The sequence below is a fragment of the Rhinatrema bivittatum genome, chromosome 8 (genome assembly GCF_901001135.1).
Source record: "Rhinatrema bivittatum chromosome 8, aRhiBiv1.1, whole genome shotgun sequence".
NCBI lineage: Eukaryota > Metazoa > Chordata > Amphibia > Gymnophiona > Rhinatrematidae > Rhinatrema > Rhinatrema bivittatum.
The window spans coordinates 42,238,135-42,262,774 of NC_042622.1; the positions used below are offsets into that span (position 1 = coordinate 42,238,135).

Consider the following 24,640-nt stretch of genomic DNA (forward strand, 5'->3'; position numbering starts at 1 on the left):
CCACAGTGCTGAAAGCTTAGAGGAAATACTCCGTTCTCATTATAAGGCAAAGCCAAACAAAAACCAGATCGTCGCCATTATTAGCTCTTTTCTTTTTCGCTTAGTTATGTTTCCTGTCATTCATCCTTTGTGTCTCTAAATTTAAACATTAGTGTAGACGATGCACTTGGGAAAAGTGACGACTGGTGGAGGAGGCTCTCCAAAAACAGTTTGTCCTCCACCTGTGGCCAGGCAGTGAAACTGAACCACCATCAGAAGCTGGCATGAGAACAATTAATAGGAACGCTAATAAAAATATAGGTTTGCAGGCATTCAAAGATGATAGCTTCACCCATTTTGCATTTCCATGAAGTAAAAGCAAAAAATGCTCTACCATCACCAGCAAAGGAAGCAATAACGTGCCCATGAACATGTCATGAGAATATTGAAGCCAGAAAGCCACATGAAACCCAGTGAAATGACTCCTAATCATTACCTCATATTTGTTTGGTGCAATGAAGTTTAAGGTTTCGTCTGGGTCATACAAAATGGAAAAAGCCAATTCCAGCACTTCCTGAAAAGGGAGTCAAATGATTACAAATTGATGCAGCCTAAAGAGTAAAAAAACAATGCATCCACCTGACATCAATTCTCCCTCTTTTTCCATAAATAACAAAAAACATCTTCCAATATGGGGGGAGAGGGGCTTTCTCTCCAAAACCCCAGGACAAGAAGGAAAATGTACCCCATGGCTCCCACGTAGACAGAGAATGGGAATGTTCCCTGGCACTCGTTAAATAATAGAGTGGTGAGGTTACAAAGGGAGGCAATGGTTCTTATCTGCGTTGATGTCATGCACTGCACCTCTTATGTGAGCATACGCTGTTTTTTTCTTTGATATTTTGTTTCTTCCTCCAAACATGCACAAATATACATAGAAACTAATACAGATATTTATTATTAAAAAAATAAAAGCATGGCAATGCTCTCGGTGTCACCAGAAGGTGCTCTATGATTCCCAAAGGGAGAGCTATCTTTGGGAGACAGTCATGATGCCTGTTTATCATGTACACAAAAGTTGCTTCTGACCTTATTCTGTTTGAGAGCACTCTTCTCCTTCATATGAGGACAGTCTTTCCCTGTCACTACAGCCTTGATGTCTGCAACAGGGACTGTGGAAAGAAAGACGTCTCTAAAACAAAATTTCCAAGGTCTTGCAAAACTCACATGAACAAGGCCAGCAGCGAAGAACAGAATGCTTGGTAACAAAAGGAAATGTGGTTCTTACCTGCTAACTTTTGTTCCTGTAGTACCACTCCTGGGTGTTGCCTCCCTGCCAGCAGATGGAGACAGAGAAAGTTTTCACAGACACTGTACTTAAGCCAGTGTGCCACCTGCAGTGGCACACTGGCTTAAGTACAGTGTCTGTGAAACTGCAGTGTGCCACCTGCAGTATTGACCTGTACCTAAGCCAAGATGACAGCAACAGCCATAAATTTCTAAGCAAGCTTCTAAGCAAAATTGCTCCCCTCTAATGAGACGGAAGAAGGTGAAGTTGCCCAAAAAGACAACAGAAAACTCATTTCCCAAATTTAACATACGTGATCAGCATTGAAAATCAACAACTCCGCACTATATATAAAGCAACAGTATAAGCGGCGGACTCTACCCCCCCAGTAAATGGGCGGGTCTCTGGACTGATCTGTGGTACTATAAGAATGAAAATTAGCAGGTAAGAACCAATTTTCCTTTCCCTGACGTACCCAGATCAGCCCAGATGCCTGGGATGTTCCTAAGCTCCCCTTGACTCAGGTGGGACATGGAGAGTTCCACTACATTCTCACTAAAGGACATGGAAGCTGGAGCCCTGACATCCAAAAGATAATGCCTAGCAAAAGTGGGCAACGACTTCCAAGTAGCCACCCGGAAAATTTCATATGGAGACACCTGATGCAACTCAGCACAGGAAGTCGCCTGAGAATGCGTCAAGTGCACCTCTAAACCCTCCAGCAGCGGGCACCCGTTAGAAATGTAAGTCAACTAAATCGCTCCAAAATTCTCCTGGCTGAACAAATAGCAATCAAGAAAACCATTTTAAGAGTCAAGTCTTTAAACATAGCTTTTTTCAGTTGTTCCAAACAGAGCCTCACACAATCCTCTAAGGACTAGATTCAGATAAGAACATAAGAACATAAGAAATTGCCATGCTGGGTCAGACCAAGGGTCCATCAAGCCCGGCATCCTGTTTCCAACAGAGGCCAAAACCAGGCCACAAGAACCTGGCAATTACCCAAAGATTTCAAGATGGACAAATTTTCCACACCTGAGAACACAAATTCTTAGCTCCCTGAAGGAACTATAGAACATCTGGATGTGTGGACACCTTACCCTGAAGACAACCCAATGTTGCTATCTGGACACTCAGAGAGTTAAAGGCCAGTCCCTTGACCAGAACCTTTCTGAAAAAAAGCCAAAACATGTTACACTGAAGCCTGAACAAACTGAAGCTGTACTCCGTCAACCACAGGGCAGGACTTGAAGATCCTCCAAATTCGCATATAAGTCAAGGATATAGAAGATGGAAATAACATCTTTGGAATATCCCATCCATCTCAGATGTCTCCTCTCATAAACGAAGCTGCGAGACAAAAGTGAGCCACCTGACCCAAAAATATTGGGCCCTGATGGAAAACAGTTGACTGATGTCCAAACCTCAGGAGCCTGTCTATGGCCATGTTGATCAGATCTGGAAAGCATGTTCGATGTGGCCACTTTGTAGCTACCAGGATCATGCTGCCTGGATGTTTCTCTATCCGCTGTAATCCCTTGTCCAGCAGAGGCCACGGGAGGGAAGACAAAGAAGAATCCCTCAAGTCCACAGCAACACAAGAGCTCTGATTCCTTTGTACTATGTGTTATGTTTTGGTATGGATGTGAACCCTGGGCCGAGGTGAGAGATGACTCCACCCACAGGGAGGAGTGGTCTCAGTATCAGGACACAGCTGTAAGTCAAACTTTATTATGAATGAGAAAGAAAGGAATCATAACCCGAGGAGTGGGGAATGCAGTAAAGGTGCAGTTCTGAGCAGTACCCGTGGAGTGGGAAATACTGTCAAAGTACAGTTCTTGAACTGAGGGTTATACCCAGAGTAGTACTTCAGACATGATGATCCGGTAGTGTCCCGCAGAGCGGGGTACGCCAGATAGCTTTCCCAGTAGAATAGAAAATACCTCAAGTATGCAGATCTGGTAATGGCTCGCAGAGTGGGATATGCCGAAGTTGACTTGCATGGTGATGATGATGCTGAGGTAGTCTGAGGTTCTGGAGTTCAGATGGTGTTTGAGAATGATGAAGCAGTATCCTGCAGTGCAGGGTAGGGTGTAGCGAATCCTGCTGGTGAAAATGCAGTAGTGGCCCGAGGTCCGGGGTATGCTAGGGAATCCCAGCAAGCTTGAAGAGAGAAGAAGTAGAAGTCTCACAAGGGTTGGTTCCAAGAATTCAGGCAGGATGGCCCTCCGAGGAGCGGATAGCCTTTGAACGCAGAAAAGCCCCTAAGGAGCGGGTACTCAGAGCGTTCACCCAGCGAGACAGGAAGTAGGAACTGGAACTTCAAGGAGAAGCGGATTCAGCAACAAGAAGAACTCCTTGCTAACTCGTCTGAGAGTAGGGCCAGTCAGCTTAAATACAGCAAAGCGGTGATGTCATGCGGAGGGGACGCCCCCGAGGTTCCCGCCATGATGTGTACTAAAGACAGCTTGTGCGCATGCGCTAGGTGACTCCAGGAACAAGATGGCAATCAGTATCTCCCATGTCGTCCCGGGGACGCCAGGGAGGTTGGCATTTGCTGGCGGAGACCTTCCGAGAATTAACGAAGTAGCAAGAAAAGAGGTGAGCATGAGAGGTCGCAGCCGCCTGCGACCACGGGCACAACACTATGTACTGTTCAGCAGCTGTAAAACTGCCACACCTTGGTGTTCTCTTTAGTCAAGATATATCCATCTTCTGTGAATGAGACATCGCTGCCTCCGACAGCTCCCATTCCTGGGGTCTAACTTTCTCCAACTGATAAAATCCACCTGAACATAGTATTCTCCGGGATGTGAGACACTGCCAGCCACTCTAAGTGCTGTTCTGCCTAGAGAATCAACTCCCGGGCCTCTCAAGTCGCTGTCTGATCATTGGTTCCTCTTTGACAGTTGATGTAGTCCACGGTTGTCGCATTGTCTAATAGGATGCGCACTGGAAGGCTGCTTAACCTTGACAGACAGACAGACAAGCAATGCGAAATGCACCGCTCTTGTCTCTGACTGTTAGGCCATGAGGCCTCCTGTTTCGACCACTGGCCCTGCATTGACTGATTTTGCCACACCTCCCTCCATCCAGAGAGGCTTGAATCGGTGGTGACTATTATCCAGTTCAGAATCTCCAGTTCCGCAACATGCTCAAGATTGGTGCAATCAAGCACCACTAAAGATAGTCCCTGGCTTCCCCCTCTAACGGATGAGGAAGATGGAACTCTTCCAATATTGGATTCCAGTAGGAAAAGAGCCCCCTGCAGAGGCCGCATCTGTGTGAATGCCCAATGCATTATCCAAGGTCAATGCCATAGAATCCAGACTTTTTATTAGTCCCAGATTCTGGACACCAAAAGCTCTAGCAGAAGCCTAATCTGACTCTGCAATTTCAGCAATCTCTATCCGTGAGAAACACTATCTCCACCAGTGTGTTAAACTGAGCTCCCAGATACTCCAAAGTTTGTAAGAGGACTAAATGGCTCATTGCTAGGTTCACCACCTATCCTAGAGACTTCAAGTGCATTGATACCTTTTGTACTGATTGTCGACAGAGGTCATTGATTTTGCATGAATAAGCCAGTCATCCAGTTATGGATACACCAACTCACCCTCCTTTTGCAATGCGGCTGCCCCCAGCATCATCACCTTGGTGAAGGTATGTGGAGCCATCGCCAGCCCAAGGGAAGGGCTTGAAACTGAAAGTGTTCCCTTAGGACCATGAACCTCAGGAATCTCCGGTGCTCCAGTCTGATGGCTATGTGCACATATGCCTCTATCAAGGTGAGAGATGCCAAGAATTCTCCCTTGTGTACCACCGCTATGACGGACCTCAGAGTTGGACCTCAGAGTTTCCATGTGGAAAACGAGGAATCTTGAGAGTGGGGAAATTACTTACCTGATAATTTTGTTTTCCTTAGTGTAGACAGATGGACTCAGGACCAATGGATTTATGCTCTCCTGCCAGCAGATGGAGCCAAGTTTCAAAGCTGACATCACCCTACATACACCCCTGCAGTGACCTCAGCCCTTCAGTATTCTCTTCCATATGGACATACTATCGAAAAAACTTGATTAAAAACGGATAACCATAACTGTACCTCAACCAAATATAAACACTGGACCCCAGTAAGAGATACCCTGATCTAGGGACTGGATGATGGCTTACCTGTAATCTCTTGGAATCAATATCCACTCTACAGTCAAATCCTTGGCACCATTCTTGGGCAGCCTTGGACGGGATGTTGAGTCCATCTGTCTACATGAAGGAAAACAAAATTATCAGGTAAGTAATTTCTCCATTTTCTAGCATGTAGCCAGATGGACTCAGAACCAATGGGATGTACAAAAGCTACTCCCGATTGGGATGGAGGGCTGCCCACGGTCCGGTTAACACTGCCCTTGCAAAGGCTGCGTCCTCCCGGGCTTGAACGTTCAGAGTGTGCAAGAAGGACCATGCCGCTGCTCGGCAGATGATGACGGGAGACAGCAGTCTAGCTTCCGCTCATGAGACTGCCTGAGCCCTAGTGGAATGAGCTTTAACCTGAGTGGGTAATGGCTTTCCCGCCTCCATATAGGCTCCTGTAACCACCTCCTTAATCTAGCAAGCTATGATAGCCTGCGAAGCTGGTTCGCCCTGATTCCTTCCACCATGAAGGACAAATAGGCAGTCCGTCTTTCAGACCGGTTCAAAAATTTCCAAATACCGCACCAAAAGCCTACTGACATTCAAATGGCGGAGGAGGCGGTATTCTTCTGCATCCTTGTGCTTATCTAGGGAAGGCAATGAAATGGACTGATTCAAATGAAACTCCGAGACTACTTTGGGCAAGAAGGATGGAATGGTACGAAACTTTAACACTCCTCGAGTCCTCCAGAGGAAGGGTTTCCAACATGACAATGCCTGTAGTTCAGAGATGCGACGTGCTGAGCATACAGCCACCAGGAACACCGTTTTCGGGGTTAATAAACGCAAGGAAAGACTGTGCAGCGGCCGAAAGGAGGGCTCTGCCAAAAACTCCAACACTAGATTAAGATTCCACAAGGAAACCAGCCCCCATAGGGGTGGCTGGAGGTGCTTCATCCCTTTCAGAAAACGGGTCATGTCCGGATGAGCTTACAGATGAATTCCACTCACCTCACTCTTGAAACAGGAGAGAGCCGCTACCTGGACCTTCAAGGAGTTAAGGGTCAAACCTTTATTCAAGCCATCCTGCAAAAACTCCAGAATTAGTGGGATTTTGACCATCCAAGGGGAAACACAGTGTTCCTCGCACTATGCTTCAAATACTCTCCAGACCCGCACATACGCTAGGGACGTAGAGAGCTTCCGCGCGCGGAGTAAGGTGGCAATTACTGCTGCCGAATATCCTCACTTCATTAGGCAAGGCCTCTCAAGGGCCAGACTGTAAGACAGAATCGAGTCGAATCCTCATGAAGGACCAGTCCCTACTGCAGCAGGTCCCTGTGTGGTGGGAGACACAGGGGGGTCTCCACTAGGAATCTTTGCATGTCTGCATATCATGGATGCCTGGGCCAATCTGGAGCTATTAGTAGGACTAATCCCCTGTGGTGCTTGATTCTTCGAAAGACCCTGCCCAGGAGGGGCCACGGAGGGAAGGTGTATAGCAGTTCCTCTTCCGGCCAGGTCTGAACAAGAGCGTTGATCCCCAGGGTCAACTGATCTCTTCTGCGACTAAAGAATCAGGGAACCTTCACATTGTGAGATGCTGCCAGCAGGTTGATGGACAGGAGACCCCTGCAATCTACTACCAGCTGAAAGGCTTTGGCCGACAACGCCCACTCTCCTGGATCCAGACTCTCCCTGCTTAGAAAGTCTGTTCTGACATTGTCTTTTCCTGCAATGTGGGAGGCTGAGATCTGTAGATGTATTTCTTCTCAATTCATAAGGAGATCTATCTTCCGTGACACTTGCTGGCTTTTGGTTCCACCCTGGCAGTTGATGTAGGCTACCGTTGTTGCGTTGTCCGACATTATGTGGACTGTGTGACCCTGGCGTATGTGGCTGAATTGTGGACATACCAATCTGACTGCCTGGGCTTCCAGGTGGTTTATATTCCAGAGAGCCTCTTCCTTGGTCCAACACCCCTGGGCGATCAGTTCCTGACAGTGAGCTCCCCAGACCCAGAGGCTTGTAACTGTCGTGAGGACCAGCCAGTTCAGAGGGAACAGAGGTACACCTTCCCAAATGAGTTTCCTGCAGCAACCACTGGAGTTGGAGTGGAGATGAATTGAATAGTCTTGAGACAGTGGGTTTCAACGTGACAGCAGGGAATGCTGAAGCGGTCAAATGTGTGCCCTCACCCATGGCACTACTTCCAGGGTTGCCACCATCAAACTGAGGACTTGAAGATAGCTCCACACCGTCGGGCATATCGTGTTCATCAACAGATGCACTTGGGACATCAACTTCCTTATCCAAGTGGTTGGGAGGAAGACCTTGCCCTGCTTGGTGTTGAACAGGACTCCCAGATATTCCAAGGACTGGGAAGGTTTGAGACTGCTTTTGTCCAGGTTTATGACTCAACCAAGATCCTGAAGCAAGGAAGTCACCCTATTGGTCACCCGGAGACTCTTTTCCATGGACTTTGCCCGGATCAACCAGTCATCCAAGTACGAATGCACCAGGATTCCCTTTTCTCAATGCTGCCACTACGACCACCATAATCTTGGAAAATATTCTGGGGGTGGTAGTCAGGCCAAAGGGAACTGATAATGGTGACCCACTACCGCAAAGCATAGGAAATAATGTTCTTGCTGGATTGGAATATGTAGATAGGCCTCGGATAGGTCCAGGGAGGTTAAGAACTCTCTTGATTGTACGGCCATTATCATGGAGCATAAAGTTTCCATGTGGAAATGACTCACTAGTAGGTGACAGTTGACACTCGAGGTCCAGGATGGGGTGAAAGGAACCTTCCTTCTTGGGTACGATGAAATAGATGGAATAACGCCCCGTATTTCCCTGCGGCATAGGTACTGGGATTACAGCCCTCATCCTAAGAAAGCCTTAAGAGTAATCTCCACCGACTGCCTTTTGTGCTGGGAATGGCAAGGAGACATCATGAACATGTCCAGAGGAGTGCTGCGAAATCCCAGCACATATCCTTTTCGTATGACTTCTAGTACCCACGTGTCCAAAGTGATCTCGACCCACCTTTCTTAAAAGAGTGACAGCTGACCCCCTAACTCCTCGTTCTGAAGATGCATTGGTAAAATTTCATTGGGAAGTTTGGGACAATCCTGAACCTGCCCTTCTCTTGGGCTGTCAACTATGAAAGGTCTGAGTTCTTCCAAAGGGCCGAGATCTCTGAGATGTCTAGTTTCTTTAGGGGCTGGAAATATTGAGAGCCCCTGGACTGTCCCCTCATAGGTGAGGGGCACTGCAACTACTTCCTCTTATCTTCTGGTAGCCGGGGGACTGGAGATTCACCCCATTTACTGGCCAGTTTTTCCAATTCGTTTCCAAATAGGAGTGATCCTTTAAAGGGTATCTTTAAAGGGTATCTTTAAAGGGTATCTTTGTAAGGTTGGCCTTACCAATTGGCTGACCAATTCCGCAACCATAGCTGTCTTTTGGACGCTACCTCTAGCTGAAGTACGGACGCTACCTCTAGCTGAAGTACGGACTAAATCTGAGCCTGCGTCTGCTAAAAAGGTGGCAGCGGGTTCCATAGCCACTCTGGGGTTCACCCCTGAGTCATCCACCTCCTGAGAGAGAAGTAGGCACAACGCGCTACCAGGGCACAAGAAGAAGCAATCTATAAGGTCATTGCTACTGTGTCAAAGGCTTGTTTAAGGATGGATTCCAACAGTCTATCATGCGCATCCTTTAAGGCTGTTCCTCCCTCCACTGGGATAGTTGTTCTCTTAGAGCCCGCGCAGACAATTAATCTCTATGAAAGAATCGTAACATGGTTAGATACGATTCTAATCCCGGGGGAATTTCCCTTTCTTCCAAGGGATCTTGCTCTTCATCTGTGCCATCAGGGTCCCCCACTAGAGATACCCTTAGTCACTTGGGGCATGCCTCGAGGTCTGCCAACAGGAATGGGAGAGGGAGAGGAGGCTGGCTGGGGTTCCGTCTGGATAGGGGCAAGCGAGGAAGTAGACTGCACCTGTACAGTCCTTTAGTCCCTGGAAAAATTCCACCCAAGAAAAGGCCACGGTCCATGCTTAGCCCAGGGGGAACTGGGGTGGGCCCAATCAAGTTTCCCTCTCCCATGGAAGACCCAGTCAAGAGGTTACTCAGATCCAGGGTTCTTCCAGTTAAGGCTGCTAATCCATCATCTGAATGGGAGCAGCTGGGCTCAGCAAAGTCCGGGGAGGCCAAATCCAAGGAAGCCCAAGTTGGAAACAGCGCAGAGAGCAAGACACTTATGTTTCTTGGCTGCCGATGCCACTTGATGGAGGTAACTGAGCGTTTGATCGGCTCGCGCTTAAAACTTTATGCGCACAAATTTTGAACGCCTAGGCGGGGCATAGCCCGTGCACCCGGCTTTTCCTGTATCCTGCGCTTACTTTATTGTGTGCTTAAGTATGTGCACGACGTTATGCGCAAAGCCAACGCATTGTGTGTACTGACATCCTATGGTGGGCAATACAAGACTGGGATCGGGAATGAAGTCAGTACGGTGCGCCGAGCAAGGAGACCAAAGGAAATCTTACCAAGACCCTTCTTCTCTGAAGGTAAATCTTCTTCATCTTTTTTTTTTTTAAACTTACCTGGGTTCAGCACTTACCGGCTAAGTAAGAATAGCCACTGCCATTAGCAATGGTAACATGGAATAGACTTAGTTTTTGGGTACTTGCCAGGTTCTTATGGCCTGGATTGGCCACTGTTGGAAACAGGATGCTGGGCTTGATGGAACCTTGGTCTGACCCAGTAAGGCAATTTCTTCTTATTGAGATGGTCTCCAGCTGCGGGATGAGAGGGCTTTGGCTGTCACCACTACGCTTGGCTTTTTGCACCAGCTGCCTTTCAGCTACTTCAGCAGCAAAGTCCATGCCGGGAACTGGTTACTGGTCCAAGGCACACCTATGAGGGATCTCGGAAATCACCTCAGGAATTCTCAATTGGGCAAGGGACTTTTAGGAATCACCACAGGAGAGCAGGGCTCAATCTTTTCTCCAATTTAAAAGTAGAATTTCTTTTTCCAAAAGGAACAGTGATCTCCATAGGGAAAGCATGTCTACATCTGCTGGAGACGGAGAAAGACTGAAGGCCTGAGGTTACTGCAGGGGGTGTATCTAGGTGACATCAGCTTTGAAACCTGACTCTGCCTCCATTTGCTGGCAGGGGAGCACAACCCACTGGTCCCGAGTCCATCTGGCTACACGCTAGGAAATACTAGTTTCATATGCACACGCAATTGTTGAATTGAAGACATATATATCTCTAGTAATTTCAATGTATTCTTCACAGAATCATTTACTGGTATTAACATCTGCATATCATCAGCATAAATGTAGTAAATTATCCCTAATCCAGATAAAAATTTACAAAGATGCAACATACACAGATTAAACAAAGTTGCTGTGAAAAAAAAAAAGAAAAATCTAAGCAGAGTCCAAAGCGGCTCTCAATCATATGCAATTTCTCCCTCTTCTAGAAGTGAGAAAGCCAATTTCCCATCAGAATCCTCCAATGTCTCATGAGCCACACCTCCTTGAACATTACAAATGCGTCCCTGTGGCATATGTCCGCCATGACTGACAAATGGGAGGCCCAAGCATGTGATCCCTACATAGTAGGTTGCTTCGCCCTCGCTGGGCGAAAAGTATGCAGGCCCTGGAAACATTCCATCCAGGACGAGGAGGATGGATCTATACCAGAGTCCACAGGCCCTACCTTGCTCTCTCCAACCTTTCTCGGGGAAGCTTCTGCCCTTGGGAACAAGGGAGAACTGATCATTGCCTCTCCTCCCCCTCCACCCCCCTCCAGAGACTCCATAGGCTGAGGGGGATGTCCCAAAATGGGCAAAAGCTGTAGTAGTCAAATCACTTTGAGCATCTAAACAACACTTATATAAAGGGAGAGGGAGCGAGGACTGAATTGCTATCAGACGGCACGCCTCACAGACAGCAAGGTGCATGGACCCTTTCGACCCTGGCGCCCAGCTCTCCTGAACTTCGGCTCTAGGTGGCCTCATATGTGCACACCATTGCCACCTGGGCATACATGCACGTCCCTTCAGGACGCATGCAAATACGCATTGAAGACTAGGTTGTGGTCATACACGCACAAGTACATGCGCAAATACGCGCTCGTATAGGCCACAGTCGTACGCACACAAGTAGCTGTGGAAATATGCGCTCAAGTTTAGGTTGTAATCTTATGCGCAGAAGTACCCGCGCAAATACGCACGCCAGTCTAGGTTGTTTCCTTATGCACACAAGTACTTGCGCAAATACGCGCTCAAGTACTTATGCAAATATGCGCTCAAGTCTAGGTTGCAGACATACACGCTCAAATATAGGCCATGGCCTTATGTGCACAGGTCCCAGCACATGCAACTGCTACACGGTGAGAATGTGCGCACACACCTATGCATGCGAAAAAAGAACCGCTGCAGTGGCCTACCATATGGCTAAGAAGAGCCTTCCTGCACCTTCAGTGCGTTTAGGCTCTAATCCGTTTAACATCTGGCACCGAAAATCATCAGCCTGAAGAGCTTCTCAATAGCTCAGGCCTCTTGACTGGCCGAGATTCCATGGAGACTGGGGCTAAGAGCCAGTATCTCGCTAAACACACTTTGCGCATAAGCAAATTAAAACTAGAGACTCCTCCTCAGTGCAAGTGCCTCTCTGCCCCCTCTGCTGGACAGGGAACTGCTGGCAATAGTTGAGGAGAGGATTTCCCTGCCTCTCTTGCCAGGGAATCAAAAATGGCCGCCATTTCCACACTAATGGGGAAAGCCTCAATGCTAGACCCCCATCATCCGTGAGGTTTGTTCTACTGGTGCGGTCATGCTTGACGCAGACCCCTGAATGCTTTTGCTGCCCACACACGCAGTTCCTCCCCTCACCCACAGCACCACCAGCACCTCAATGGCAAGCAGGGGAACAGTCTCTCAGTGCCACGGAGCCAACACCCGGACTCCTCTGCAGGCAGAGAAGCTGTTGAAAATCCCCATGGCTGAGCTCCCCAAGCTGCTAAGGTAGCTTCCCCACCTGGAACCTCGCTGTTGCACAGATTCCTCTAGCTAGTTCCTTGTTCTCTTTTTTTTTTTACTCTCCGAGAACAAATAAAGATACATAGAAAGCAACACTTTCCTTTGGTGCAGAGGTTCAGGTTCCAGGAATGCGGCCCACATGGCAGATCAGAAAAGAGCCAGACTTACCATACCTACACCCTAAAATGGAACAAAGAGCTGCTAGCAGAAAAAAAATAGCCAAATTAAAAACAAACGTCCCTAGTCTGTAGCAGCCTTGTGAAGGGGAGGGATCTGGACCACCAGATTTACACCCCACGGAAGAAAGGAGGACGCGTACAAAAGGGTCACCAACCCTCAGCTCGTCCACCTCGACCAGACAGGGAAGGACCCACTAGGACACAAAACCCCCCCTGGGAGGAAGGCTCATAAATCCAAAACGGTCTCCTGACTCCAGAACTGCAAGTTTTGCACCATCTACCATCTGCAGGAGACAGGAAAATACTGAGGGGCTGCAGGTGCCACACTGGGTTATGTACAGTGTCAGGGAAAGTTTTTCTGTCTCCACCTGCTGGCAGGGAGGTAAAACCCAGGAGTCTGGACTGATCTGGGTACGTACAGGGAACAGAGATGTTTACACAAGTGGCTGAATTATTAGATAATGGGGGTAACAGGAATGCTGGAGCACAGACTGGGATGCCAGGTTGATGACAGGATGCTGAGAACACACAGACAGAAAAGAAAAGCAATTGTTGGAGACTTACTTTTCTCCTGAAGGGATTCAAAAGCTACCTCTCCCTGGGGGCTGTCTTCCAGGTCTCCATAGTGTAAAACCTTGTGGTTCAGTGCTAGCCGACAGTACCAAAATCTCTCTGCAGAATATAAAGGAAGAGTAGAGGAATGTACAGCTTACTGGGAGGACCTCCTGGGAGTATTTCTCAACAGCTAGTCTGTGGAACGGCGGCATCGGCCCCCACCAGCATTTCTGATGGTCCATAGCAGGAGGAGGAGGAGCAGAAAGCAAGACCTGCTCTGCAGTTGCACACACTGCACCCCAGCCAGCAGAGACGTTTCCTAACCCTCCCCTCCTGCCCTGTCCTTTGGACCTTTACTATCCAGCTGGGGTTGGTCTTGAGGCCCCCATTTCTGGGAAGGGTGCAGCTGCATCTGAATGTCAATGAGCTGGCATGAGACGGAGTCAGTATCTGCTCTGCTTCCCATACAGATGGTCAGGAGAGGATGGGGGCCACTGCGGGGCGTTAAGAGTGGAGCAGACACTGACTCCGTCTCATGCCAGCTTGTTAACATTCAGCTGCAGTTGCTCCCCTCCCAAAGATCAGGCTTTGGGACCAGTTCCAATTAGGGATTAAAAAGGTGAGAGTATTTATTTTAGTAGTGTTGTTGGCTGGCGGGAAAAGTAGGGGGGGGGGGGTTTCAAAGAGGGAGTTATTTCTTTTTTTTTTTTCTGAGAGCTGGTGGCTAACTAGGGTGGGGAGGGAAAGAGTGTGAAAAATGGTGTTTTTTTCAGTGATCAACTGGTGGCTGGTCAGCATTTTTTTTTCTTTTCTGAGGACAATACTGTTGGCTGGCTGGGAGAGGGAAGGGAGAGAGCGAGAAAGAAAACAAACCAAAAAAAAAAGGCAAGCAGACCTATGTAGTTTTAGAAAACAATTTCTTAAACTGACTAGCTACCTTCTTAAAATGACAAAGACCAGCTGCAGGGCTAACTAACGAGAGCAACCAAGAAATTAAAGACCAGGTGAGGGAGGGAATATATTCTCTCTTCCCACTCCCATCCACTCATTAGCACTGCAACTGGTCCATGCATTTTAAGGAAGTTAGCCCATCCCTGGCATACAAAAGGTTGAGAAACACTGACCCTCAGCACTTGTCAGATTTGTTTAAAGATAATTCCTTTTTGCAGTAAATCTCATTTCCTGCAGAACCCTCATTCACCTTAGACACTGGCTGTTTGTCACCCATCCTTTTGCCCCATTTCCAGAACTGCTTCCTTGTCTTGGACAGGGATTCAGGGTCAGTGAATTATGAATGTGTGGAACTCAAGTTCTTCTGGTATTCTTCTAAGCCATTCTGATTTGCATTGTTAACACGGATTTCCAAGGAGCTCTTAGGTGCACATATGGATGGCCTCCTAAGCTGCTCCGATGCACTCACCCTGCCTTCTACGGTTTCCTATCTTGCGGAAGCTGCTCCCCTCACAGAGACGGTTCAGTCGCTGTTGTTTGATTAGCTCCATGATTTCTGGCTGGATCTTTTCCCTTAGTTCACTAGAAATGGAACACAGCAGAATCATTACTGGTATGAGTACGGACATTACTGGGAATGTCGGTATGAGAGTAGATATTACCAGGAGCACAGGCAATCAGTGGGATAGCAGATATTTCAGAAGTGCCAGGGCACATGGGGGGGGGGGGTGTCTGGGAATAAGCAGATGTTACAAGGAGTGCCAGGGATCACTACAAGGATTGCAAGGAGCCTGAGAGTTAGCTAGAAAGCAGATGTTGTAGGGAATGCTGCGTGTTAGTAAAATAATACTTTACTAGGAGCACCAGAGGTTCAAGAACTCTAGGGGGTTAGTGCAAGAGCAGATGATACTATAAGTATGACAGCTCATGAGGTTACTCTTACAGTCAAGGGTCTGTGTCACTGGCAGGTGAGTGCCACAGCACAACTATCAGTTCCAGTCCTAGCTATGCAACAGAATATTCCCATGTGCATGCTAGATCATGAGAAGTCTGAAAGATCATAATGGTGAATGTGTACAGGGAACACCCATGACTCTCTTGTTACATACACAATTGGTGGAGACTGGAAGTCATCCTGGCTCATTCTCTCAGACTGACGCAGGCGCAGAATCTCAGAGTAACTCAGGCTGCGAAGTTTGCTCTTGAACTGGTCCAATGAGTTGGGTTTGGAGGGCAATGCCCTGGTGATCTGCTCCCTGACAACCTGCATCACCTAACAAAACAGCAAGGAACACAGGCAACAAGTATTACAGCAGAGTGAAAGCGAAAGCTCACACATGGCCCAACAGCAGCAATACCAAGCATAAGGGCCAACACAAAAGCATTCCTAGATGTCCACTTTATCTGTAGTGCCTCTTCGATACCTGATGGATCTCAGGCCTATGGCTAATACTCCCCCCTACATCTGAATCCTTCATCTGGATATCTGAGTACTTAACTCTAACAATATAGATATGAAAGATGCACTTTGTTTCTCATTGCCTGTTCTGACATGATCTCTTGAGGTCTGCTAACTCTGAAATCCCTTTCACAGAGATAAACCTAGGACACAGATCCTTTTATGGCTCTCCCTCTTCTATTGGCTCTCACATACATTCATCCATCCTGCAGTGCTGATGAACTTAAATAAATCTCTACATATGCACTTGTCCCAGGGTATTCCTGATCTTTCTACAAATCTTCTGCCTGAGGTGCTTCTGAGCTTGTTGAAGTTCTTTACTGTGATATGCATGGATGGAACTCCTGACCTTATTGAAGTCCTCTGCCGTAGCCCTCATCTCTTTCCAGGTTTTGTTTAGCAGCTGGATGCAAATATAAAAGAATTCCTCAAAGGCCCGATCATGCGTGAAGAACATTGGGTGATAATCGTTCCGTCCCTCATTTGCTTTGGAGAAAAGAGACAAAGAAAATGTTAACGGTTCTCCCAAGGTGGTAAGACCTCCTTTGGGATCTGGTTAGACTGGAGGCTTATTTTCACTGTTTGCTTTCTCTTCCTTGCTCCACTCATTCTAATACTCTCTATTTTTCTGATATAGACTGGATATCAATGCTGGACTGGTAAAGGGGATCTATTAATATTTCTTTCAAAAGCCTAAATGTAAATCCTGATTTGTGAGGATAGATTCAGAAGCTCTTCTCTCTGAACACAAATCCTAACCCAAGAATCCTTCATGCCCAGGGGCATCAGGAGGGGATGATGACCAGGAGAGGAAAGGAAGCCAGGGACACTACTACAAGGGGTTAATGTAACAAGATGCAATGGATATTTAACAGCAGAAAAGACTTACGCAGCTCCCCGACCTGCAGGATCTCACACAGCATCTTGGTAAGTTCAATGGCACTGCGGCCAAATGGACACTCATGCTTATCTTCTCGACTGCTGTTCTCCAGAACTATCTATGATGCGTAGGGACAGAAGACAGCGAGTGAGAGTGTGATGGGGCGTGTTTACTCCTATTCAGTGCAAAACTGAGACAGACTGCAAGCCTGTTGATTTTGGTTTTGTGAATTTTATGTCATTTTTAATGTTTAATTAAATCTAGTTCACTGAACCCAGAACAAACAGTTCCTGTTCATACCCCGGATCAGTCCAGACGAGTAGGTTTATGCATCCCTAACAGCATATGGAGGCAGAGAACAAAACTTTGAGGCATTGCTACATAACCGAGAGTGCTACCTGCAGTCTCTCGGTATTTCTCTGTCTCCAGCCTTCTTCGCAGAAGCAGAGAAGTACTTCAGTTTCTCTTTCCCTTCTGTGTGTGTCCCTTTAATTGCTTTGATTAAAAAAAAAAAAAAGAAGAGAGAGAGAGAGGGAGAGAAGGAGAAGGAGCAGTTTTAGCTTGTGCTCTAGCTCAAGCAGGACTGAATGGGGCCGGGAGAGCTTGTTCGCCACACGGACAGCGCTGCCTGCAGTGCTCGCAGACAGGGTTTATTTTTAGGCCGCTTTTTTGCCGGCATGGTGCTCTTGCCTCAGTTCGGCCGCACATTGCGAGGAATGTGTCTCCGGTGGGGCGGAGACCTCCACGGGCGCCCTGAGTGACAGTAGTGGCTTGTTTTCGGCGGGGCAGGTTTTGGAGGCCTGGGGGGGGGGTACGCAACCGGCGGCCATTTTGTGCACACCAGGCTGCTATTTCAGAGCCTCGGGACTCTCCTCCCATGCTTTTTCTTGCAGAACAAGACCCTGACACTGGCAGGGCAAGGGAACAGGCGCAGGAAGATGCAGATCTGGACTCTTCTTCTTTGGATCCGGTATCTTTTTCTGTGGATTTTGTCCTTTTGATGCATAAGGCCTATTTGGGCAGGAAGGGAGCTGGGATCAAGCGGCTTTTCCCTAGGAAGTCTCAGATAGGGTCGTTACTCCATATACTTCATGGTGCCCAAAAAGGAAGGGACTTTTCAACCCATTCTTGATGTGCAGAAGATCAATGAGACTCTCCGGGTACCGTGCTTTCGGATGTAGACATTGCACACGGTAATAGCGGCGGTTCGTAAAGGGGAGTTTCTGGCATCGTTGGACTTGTCAGAAGCTTACCTGCATATTTCCAACCAGCCGACCACCAGAAGTTTCTGAGGTTCATGGTACTGGGGGAACACTTGCAGTTTTGAGCTCTTCCCTTTGGGTTGGTGACAGAGCCGCACACCTTCACAAAGGTGATGGTAAGAGCGGCGGCGGCTCTCAGGAGGGAAGGTATCCTGGTGCACCCGTACCTGGATGATTGGCTGATATAGGCAAAGTTGGAGGAGGAGTGTGCTTGCTCGCTCCAGTGGGTTTTCAGCATCTGGAGTCACTGGACTGGGTGACGACCCTCGCAAAATGTCATCTGGGCCCGACCCAATCCTTGGAATATCTTGGAGCTCGCTTTAATACCAGTCTAGAGAAGTTGTTTCTGACTACGGAGAGAGTCCTCAAGTTGCAGGTTCAGGTTCTTTGGCTGCTAGACCTGTCGGTGCCCAGGGACTGGGATTACCTGCAGGTGCTGGGTTCCATGGCATCTACTCTGGAATTAGTGTCTTGGACCTTTTCTCACTTGCGCCCTCTGTTGGAATCTGCTGTCGTAAGAATTTCAGCTTCCTTTATCATTGCCAGAAGATGTCAGGTCCAGTCTTTCGTGGTGGCTGTCTCAGCACAATCTGGAGAAAGGAATGGATTTGGAAGTGCCCGACTGGGTGTTGGTGACCACGGATGCCAGCCTCTTGGTGAAGATACGTGGAGCCATCGCCAGCCGAAGGGAAGGGCTTGAAACCGAAAATGTTGCCTTAGGACCATGAACCTCAGGAATCTCTGGTGCTCCGGCCTGATGGCTATGTGCAGATACGCCTCTGTCAAGGCGAGAGATGCCAAGAACTCTCCCTTGCATACCGCTGCTATGACGGACCTCAGAGTTGAATCTCAGAGTTTCCATGCGGAAATGGGGAACCTTGACAGCTGCATTTACCTTCTTTAAATCCAATATCTCTTGAACTGGATACAGGGGGGAAAGAAACATAATGCTTAACTTAAATTTCACCTCTGGCCACACTAAGTGTGTTCAGGGTCTGAACCTCAGACTTGGGCCACAATGAGCGAGTTCAAGGTCTGAGCAACAAACTCAGCAAGGCATCTCTGTGAAAAAAGAAAAGATCTCAGCAGAGTCCAAAGCAGCTCTCAATCATATGGAATTTCTCCCTCTTCTAGAAGTGAGAAAGCCAATTCCCCATCGGAATCCTCCAATGTCTCATGAGCCACACCTCCTTGAACATTACCAGGGACAGCGTCCCTGTGACATTTGCCTGCCATGACTGACAAATGGGAGGCCTGAGCACATGATCCCTACATAGTAGGTTGCTTCGCCTTCACTGGGCACCCCTGCAGAAGAGCCTGCAGGCTATGGAAACATTCCACCCAGGAGGAGGAAGATGGATCTATACCGGAGTCCACAGGCCCAACCTTGCTTTCTCCACCCTCTCTAAGGGAAGCTTCTGCCCTCAGGAATAAGAGAGAAGAACTGACCATTGCCTCACCTCCCACTCCACCCACCTCCAGAGACACCAGAGGTCAAGGGAATGTCCCAACATGGGAAAAGCTGGAGTAGTCAAATCACTTTGAGCATCTAAACAGCGCTGACACAAACGGAGAGAAAGGGAGGACTGAACTGCTATCAGACATAGCAAAGCATTTGGACCTGTTCATCTCCGGCACCTAGCTCTCCTAAACTTCGGCTCTAGGTGGCCTCCTGCGCACACACCAATGCCACCTGGGGTGTACACGCTAACTCCTCCAGGATGTGCACAAATACGCGCTCAAGACTAGGTTGCAGTTGTACGTGCACAAGTACATGGTTGTACATGCACAAGTACATGGTTGTATGCGCACAACTTGCTGCACAAATATGCACTCAAATTTAGGTTGCAGTCTTATGTTCACGAGTACTGGCGCAAATACGCGATCCAGTCTAGGTTGCGGCCTTACACGCACAAGTACCTATGCAAATATGCGCTCAAGTACCTGCGCAAATATGCGTTCAAGTCTAGGTCGCAGATGTACCTGCTCAAATCTAGGCCATGGCCTTACGCCCTAGATCCCAGCACATGCAACCGCCATGCGGTGAGAATGCACGCATGCGCCTATGCACGCAAGAAAATAACCACTGCAGTGGTCTACCTCATGGCTAAGTAAAGCTTGCCAGCACCTTCAGCGCATTTAGGCCCAGATCCATTTAACATCTGGCAATGAAAATCATCGGCCTGAAGAACTTCTCAACAGCTCAGGCCTCTTGACTGGTCGAGAATCCATGAAGACTGGGGTCAAGAGCCAGCATCTCGCTAAACCCACTTTGAGCATAAGCAAATTAAAACAGGCAGAAGACCTCTACCAAAATAAGAGGCTGGGTTATGTACAAAGTCAGTGAAACTTTCTCTGTCTCCATCTGCTGGCAGGGAGGCAAAACCCAGGAGTCTGGACTGATCTGGGTACATACAGGCAGCCAATTTTCCTTTAGTTTGAAGGGTAGTTGAAAAGTTATTTTATCTTAGGGCTGTACAGCATTCTATTTTAGCACTACACATTGCGAGGATCAATTTGTCCTGGCCAGTTTCCGAGCGAGCTTGGTTAAAGGGCTGGTATGAAAACAGAAAGAACAGCATTGGCACGTAAACAAAAGAGAAATTGTGAGAGACAACAGGAGTATTGGGAAAATGAAAGATGATGCAGGGAGAGAGAAATATATATAAAAGTTCCTTGGAACCCTCTTCTTACCCTGATGTAAGTGTCCTGATGGTATTTGGCCATGTATAGCATATTGTCTAAAGCAAGCATTCCAGGGGGAGTCTGGGTAAAATCCAAAGCTGGATTGATGTGATTCTAGGAAAATAATGCCCCCAAGAACATAGAGCGAAAACGAGAAAGGATAAAACATATTAGTTTGAGGTACAGGCATTACAAAACTGTTGGGAGATGCATCATAATCTCACACTGCACACCCTGATATCTAAGACAAGGAAGATTTAGCATTTGGCCTTCTCTAAGTGTGTCAAACTAAAGGTACAGAACCAACATCAGGAAATATTTCTTCACGGTAGATGCCTAGAATGCCCTTCCGGAGGAGGTGGTGAAGTCGAAAACAGTGAAACAATTCAAAGGGGCATGGGATAAACACTGTGGATCCCTAAAGGCTAGAGGATGGAAATTTAAAAAAAGAATGCATGGAGGTAACTTGCTGGTATGGTGGTTACTACCCTTAACCAATAAGCCTTCATACTGTTGATGCAACTCCATTATCGCTCTCTGCTTCAACGGCAGGAGAAAAGAGGAATTGGATTCAAACAGCAACCAACGAGGGCCCTGACTTCTACAGTCCTAGGAAACATAAGCATGGGGGTAACTTGCTGATGCGTCAGTTACTACCCTTGACCAATAAACCTGATACTTTTGATGCAACTCAATATTGCTCTCTGCTTCAACAGCAAAGAGTAACGGGGAATTGGATTCAAACAGCAACCAAAGGCCCAACGTTTATGGTCTGGGAATCTGTTAAGCATGGGGTTAACCTGCAGGAGGAAACCTGCATGTAAGTTTGCTGAGCAGACTGGATGGACCATTTGGTACTTTTCTGCCTTCAATTCTATGCTTCTGTCTTTGGGACAAATGGGCTAGGGGCCATTCAATTTGCTTGTCATAAAACAGTTTGTCACAGTACAAAACAACTGCTAGAGCAAATGATGCATGAAACAATTTTGGGGAATGAAATTTTGAGGTGATATAAACAAAGGTATGTTGTAAAGAAGGGCTGGTATAAACCCACTTTATGATTTTTCTTCATGTTGACTTCTCTCCCTACCTACAATATGAACACTGTGGTGTCTTGATGCTGCCTTATTTCCCTCAGTGACAAAGGTCCAGTTGCAGGAAGCAGATTTACTTCTCTGCAATTTCGGGGTTCTGCTCATGAATGGGGCATTTTTCAAACTGGGCCTGCAAGTGAACTTTCAAAGGGAAACTCTCCCCAGAGCCAGTAGGGCAAGCGGGCACCTTGTACCCGTAGGTGCACAGTACTCGCATGAATGTAAATTCAGGGATTTCAAAATAAAATCCCCTCAGGCACTTTTCCTCCCCACCCACAGGTAAAAGTACGATCACTGTGAACAGCATGCAGGGATGGGTAAACATCTGTTACCCGAGTAAACATTTTGGAAAATTACCGTGAAAGCCACACGCAAGCAGCAACCTCTTACCCAACCTTTCCATTTCTTGTTTAGTAAGAAAATACCCACAATGTTTGTTCCTGGTGCATTCTAGCAGCGGGCAGGCTTTCAAGTGTATGACGTCTAGCTCGATTCAGTCCGTAGTCATTTCCAGCCCCTTTAGTCACGAGAAGCAAAGAAAATGATACTCACGGTGAAGCCCAGCATCTTATAGTCCTTGGTGTACATGGCTTTGCGCTTCTCAGTCCCGCCCCCAGCCATACTGTTTGAGTCGGAATCTGCATCAAAGGCGATTCGTCTCAGCTCAAAGATGATGTCTCTCTGTGCCTGACCAAGGGAGAAAGGCCAGCCAAAGAAAACATAGGGAAGAATCAAGGATACAAAGCAACAGCTGCGAGCGAGAGATGCTAACAGATTCATTCCTTCTCTTCCAATTCTTCTACTGAAATGTGCGGCAAAATTACCCCTCAAAGGAATGATAGTAAAGGAACTGACTGTAGAAAAACATTTGTCAAAAAAAAGGTTCTGATTTCCCAATATAACTACATGGCTTTTTTTTTTTTCACCCAAGCTGAAAAACCCAAACCCAAACAAATCAAATCCGTATTGCCAACACAGAGCTAAATGCTGGGCATTTTTTGGTCTGTATATAAAAAGAGAGGAGTGCGTCTCACTCCAAAGTACCCTACTGCCACACTCCTCTATCACTAACCTGGTCACTGGGATCCATTTTTGTCATCATCCTCTCTTCCAGTAGGTTAAAGGTCAGGACCTGTAGCACATAAAGCTGATGTGCCATTTCAGTTTTGATTGGTCGATTTCCTCGGATAACGTGCTGGCAAACAACAACAACAACAAAACGACAACTACATTTTAAAAAGCAAAACAGTAAGCAACAGTTACTGTATCCTCGTATCCTCATGTGCACTTCCTCAAACATGGCACATTTGGGTTTTTTTTTTTTACTATAACTGTAACCAAACTTCTGATTTTGGCCCAGCTTGCAGAAACTCATGTGGAAGCACTAGCATACTGTACTCCAATTATACCTTTAAAAACTAGCTATAACCTTTAAATGTATGATTCTAGCCGGTATTCAACCTACTATACTTGACTATTTGTTTAAGCACAGGAATTACTGCTTTCCTTTTGCCCAAATATACCATTTACATGCTCTTCAGTTATTTAAGAATTCAAGGAGGCCTGGGAGCGATACAGAGGGCTGTAGTATGGGCAAGGGAGGAAGAAGGTGGAAATCATCTAATAGGGTCTCAATAGGAAAAGGCAACTGGCCAGATTGGATGGACTAAGAAGACCTTCTTTATGACGGTCACTGTGTTACATAATGGTGGGTTTTTTTTTTAAGTGAAGCATCGATAACAAAGACCTCTGATAAATCCCACCACTCCTGATTACTCCTGTACTCACATTCAAGATGATGGACCTTAAGTGCTTCTGTGCAAAAGCATTAGCCATCTCCTATTGGGAAATCAGAGACACCAGAATCAAGGGAGGAATGCAGTGGTGAAACCGAGATCAATTTATCAGCCTTGAGACAGAACCTGAAAGGTGAACGTAACAGGACAGAGGAAACATGACAGAATTTCAAGCGAAGCGGGGAAGGGGATCTTCAAACATGTCCCACACGGGGCTCACCAGGGGCGGGCAGTTACCTTTGGCACACCAAGAATCACACCATCCCAGGGTGGGGTATGCCGGCATCCTCTGTGCGTGAGACTGCAGTCTTTATAGTATCATCCTTATTACACCTGTTTCCCACCTTTTGGAGTCTGACCTAGGGTTTCATTAGCATTCTGCAGTACTGGTTAAGGCCTCCCGTTCTCTCCTTCTGTAACCTACATTTAGTTACTTACACTGACAGGCATGTCGAGCGGGTTAAGGGGCTTCTCCTGGCAGTAGAATATGGAAAGCACAAACAGAAGCAAAGAGAGGTATTAGCCCAAAGACAAAGAACAGAAACAATAAACAGCCCACTAGCAGGGAAAGGGATAAGCCAGAAAATTGCACGTACACATTTTGACATAAAACAAAACACCAACAACTGAAGCCGGCAACTCTCCGGAGACCTGAAATAAAGAAATGGGGTCGCTCTCTTCAGATTAATTTCACTCACTAAAAATAAAAATAAGGCCACAGATTTTCCAGTCGTGCAGGAATGCTGCCAACAACTATAGCAGGTAGAATAAAGCAAATTCTATTAATACAGATAAATTGCTTAATAGCATAAAATGTACTGAATAGCAATAGGTATCACAGATTTTCTTTACTTTGTAACCTGCTCTGTTATCCATGGGAACAATAGTTTACTATTTGATCTTCTAGTTAGGCCCCTATTTTCACTGTAGATGCTATATTGTATATATATGTATTATGCAAAATTGAATGCATATCTTTGGCACATATACATTATGAAGGTAATTTTCAAAGACATTTCCTTGGATAAAATGATGCTTTACCCATAGAAATGGCTTGCTATAAAATCACCCACCTAACATGCGGCTAAACTTGCAGTGGTATGTCCTGTGTGTGCCTAGGTTTACATGGAGGCATTCCCAGGGGCGGAGTTTGGATTTATGTACAAACCTGCATTTTCAAAAAACACACGGGAAAATTTTCCTGAAAAAAATCTGCACACAATTTAGCAGATACAATTGTGTGCAGGTTGATTTGGGGGTGGGGGGTGTAGTTTTCACAGTCAACATATGCACGTAACTTTCTTTTGCATGC

General features: G+C 46.9%; 1 protein-coding gene across 4 annotated transcripts in view; it reads right to left on the bottom strand.

Annotated features, from left to right (window-relative positions):
- The window catches only part of ELMO2 (engulfment and cell motility 2), a 145,347-nt gene that overhangs the window by 12,804 nt on the left and 107,903 nt on the right, over positions 1-24,640 (bottom strand). For all 4 annotated transcript variants that reach the window (XM_029611681.1, XM_029611682.1, XM_029611680.1 and 1 more), the window contains 11 exons: positions 23,321-23,371; positions 22,605-22,727; positions 22,085-22,219; positions 20,448-20,552; positions 16,501-16,609; positions 15,961-16,097; positions 15,262-15,425; positions 14,622-14,734; positions 13,211-13,318; positions 1,069-1,151; positions 476-553 (listed from right to left, as the gene is read on the bottom strand). In XM_029611681.1, coding sequence (XP_029467541.1) covers positions 476-553; positions 1,069-1,151; positions 13,211-13,318; positions 14,622-14,734; positions 15,262-15,425; positions 15,961-16,097; positions 16,501-16,609; positions 20,448-20,552; positions 22,085-22,219; positions 22,605-22,727; positions 23,321-23,371 — 1,206 coding nt within the window. The remainder of the gene's footprint in view (positions 1-475; positions 554-1,068; positions 1,152-13,210; positions 13,319-14,621; positions 14,735-15,261; positions 15,426-15,960; positions 16,098-16,500; positions 16,610-20,447; positions 20,553-22,084; positions 22,220-22,604; positions 22,728-23,320; positions 23,372-24,640) is intronic.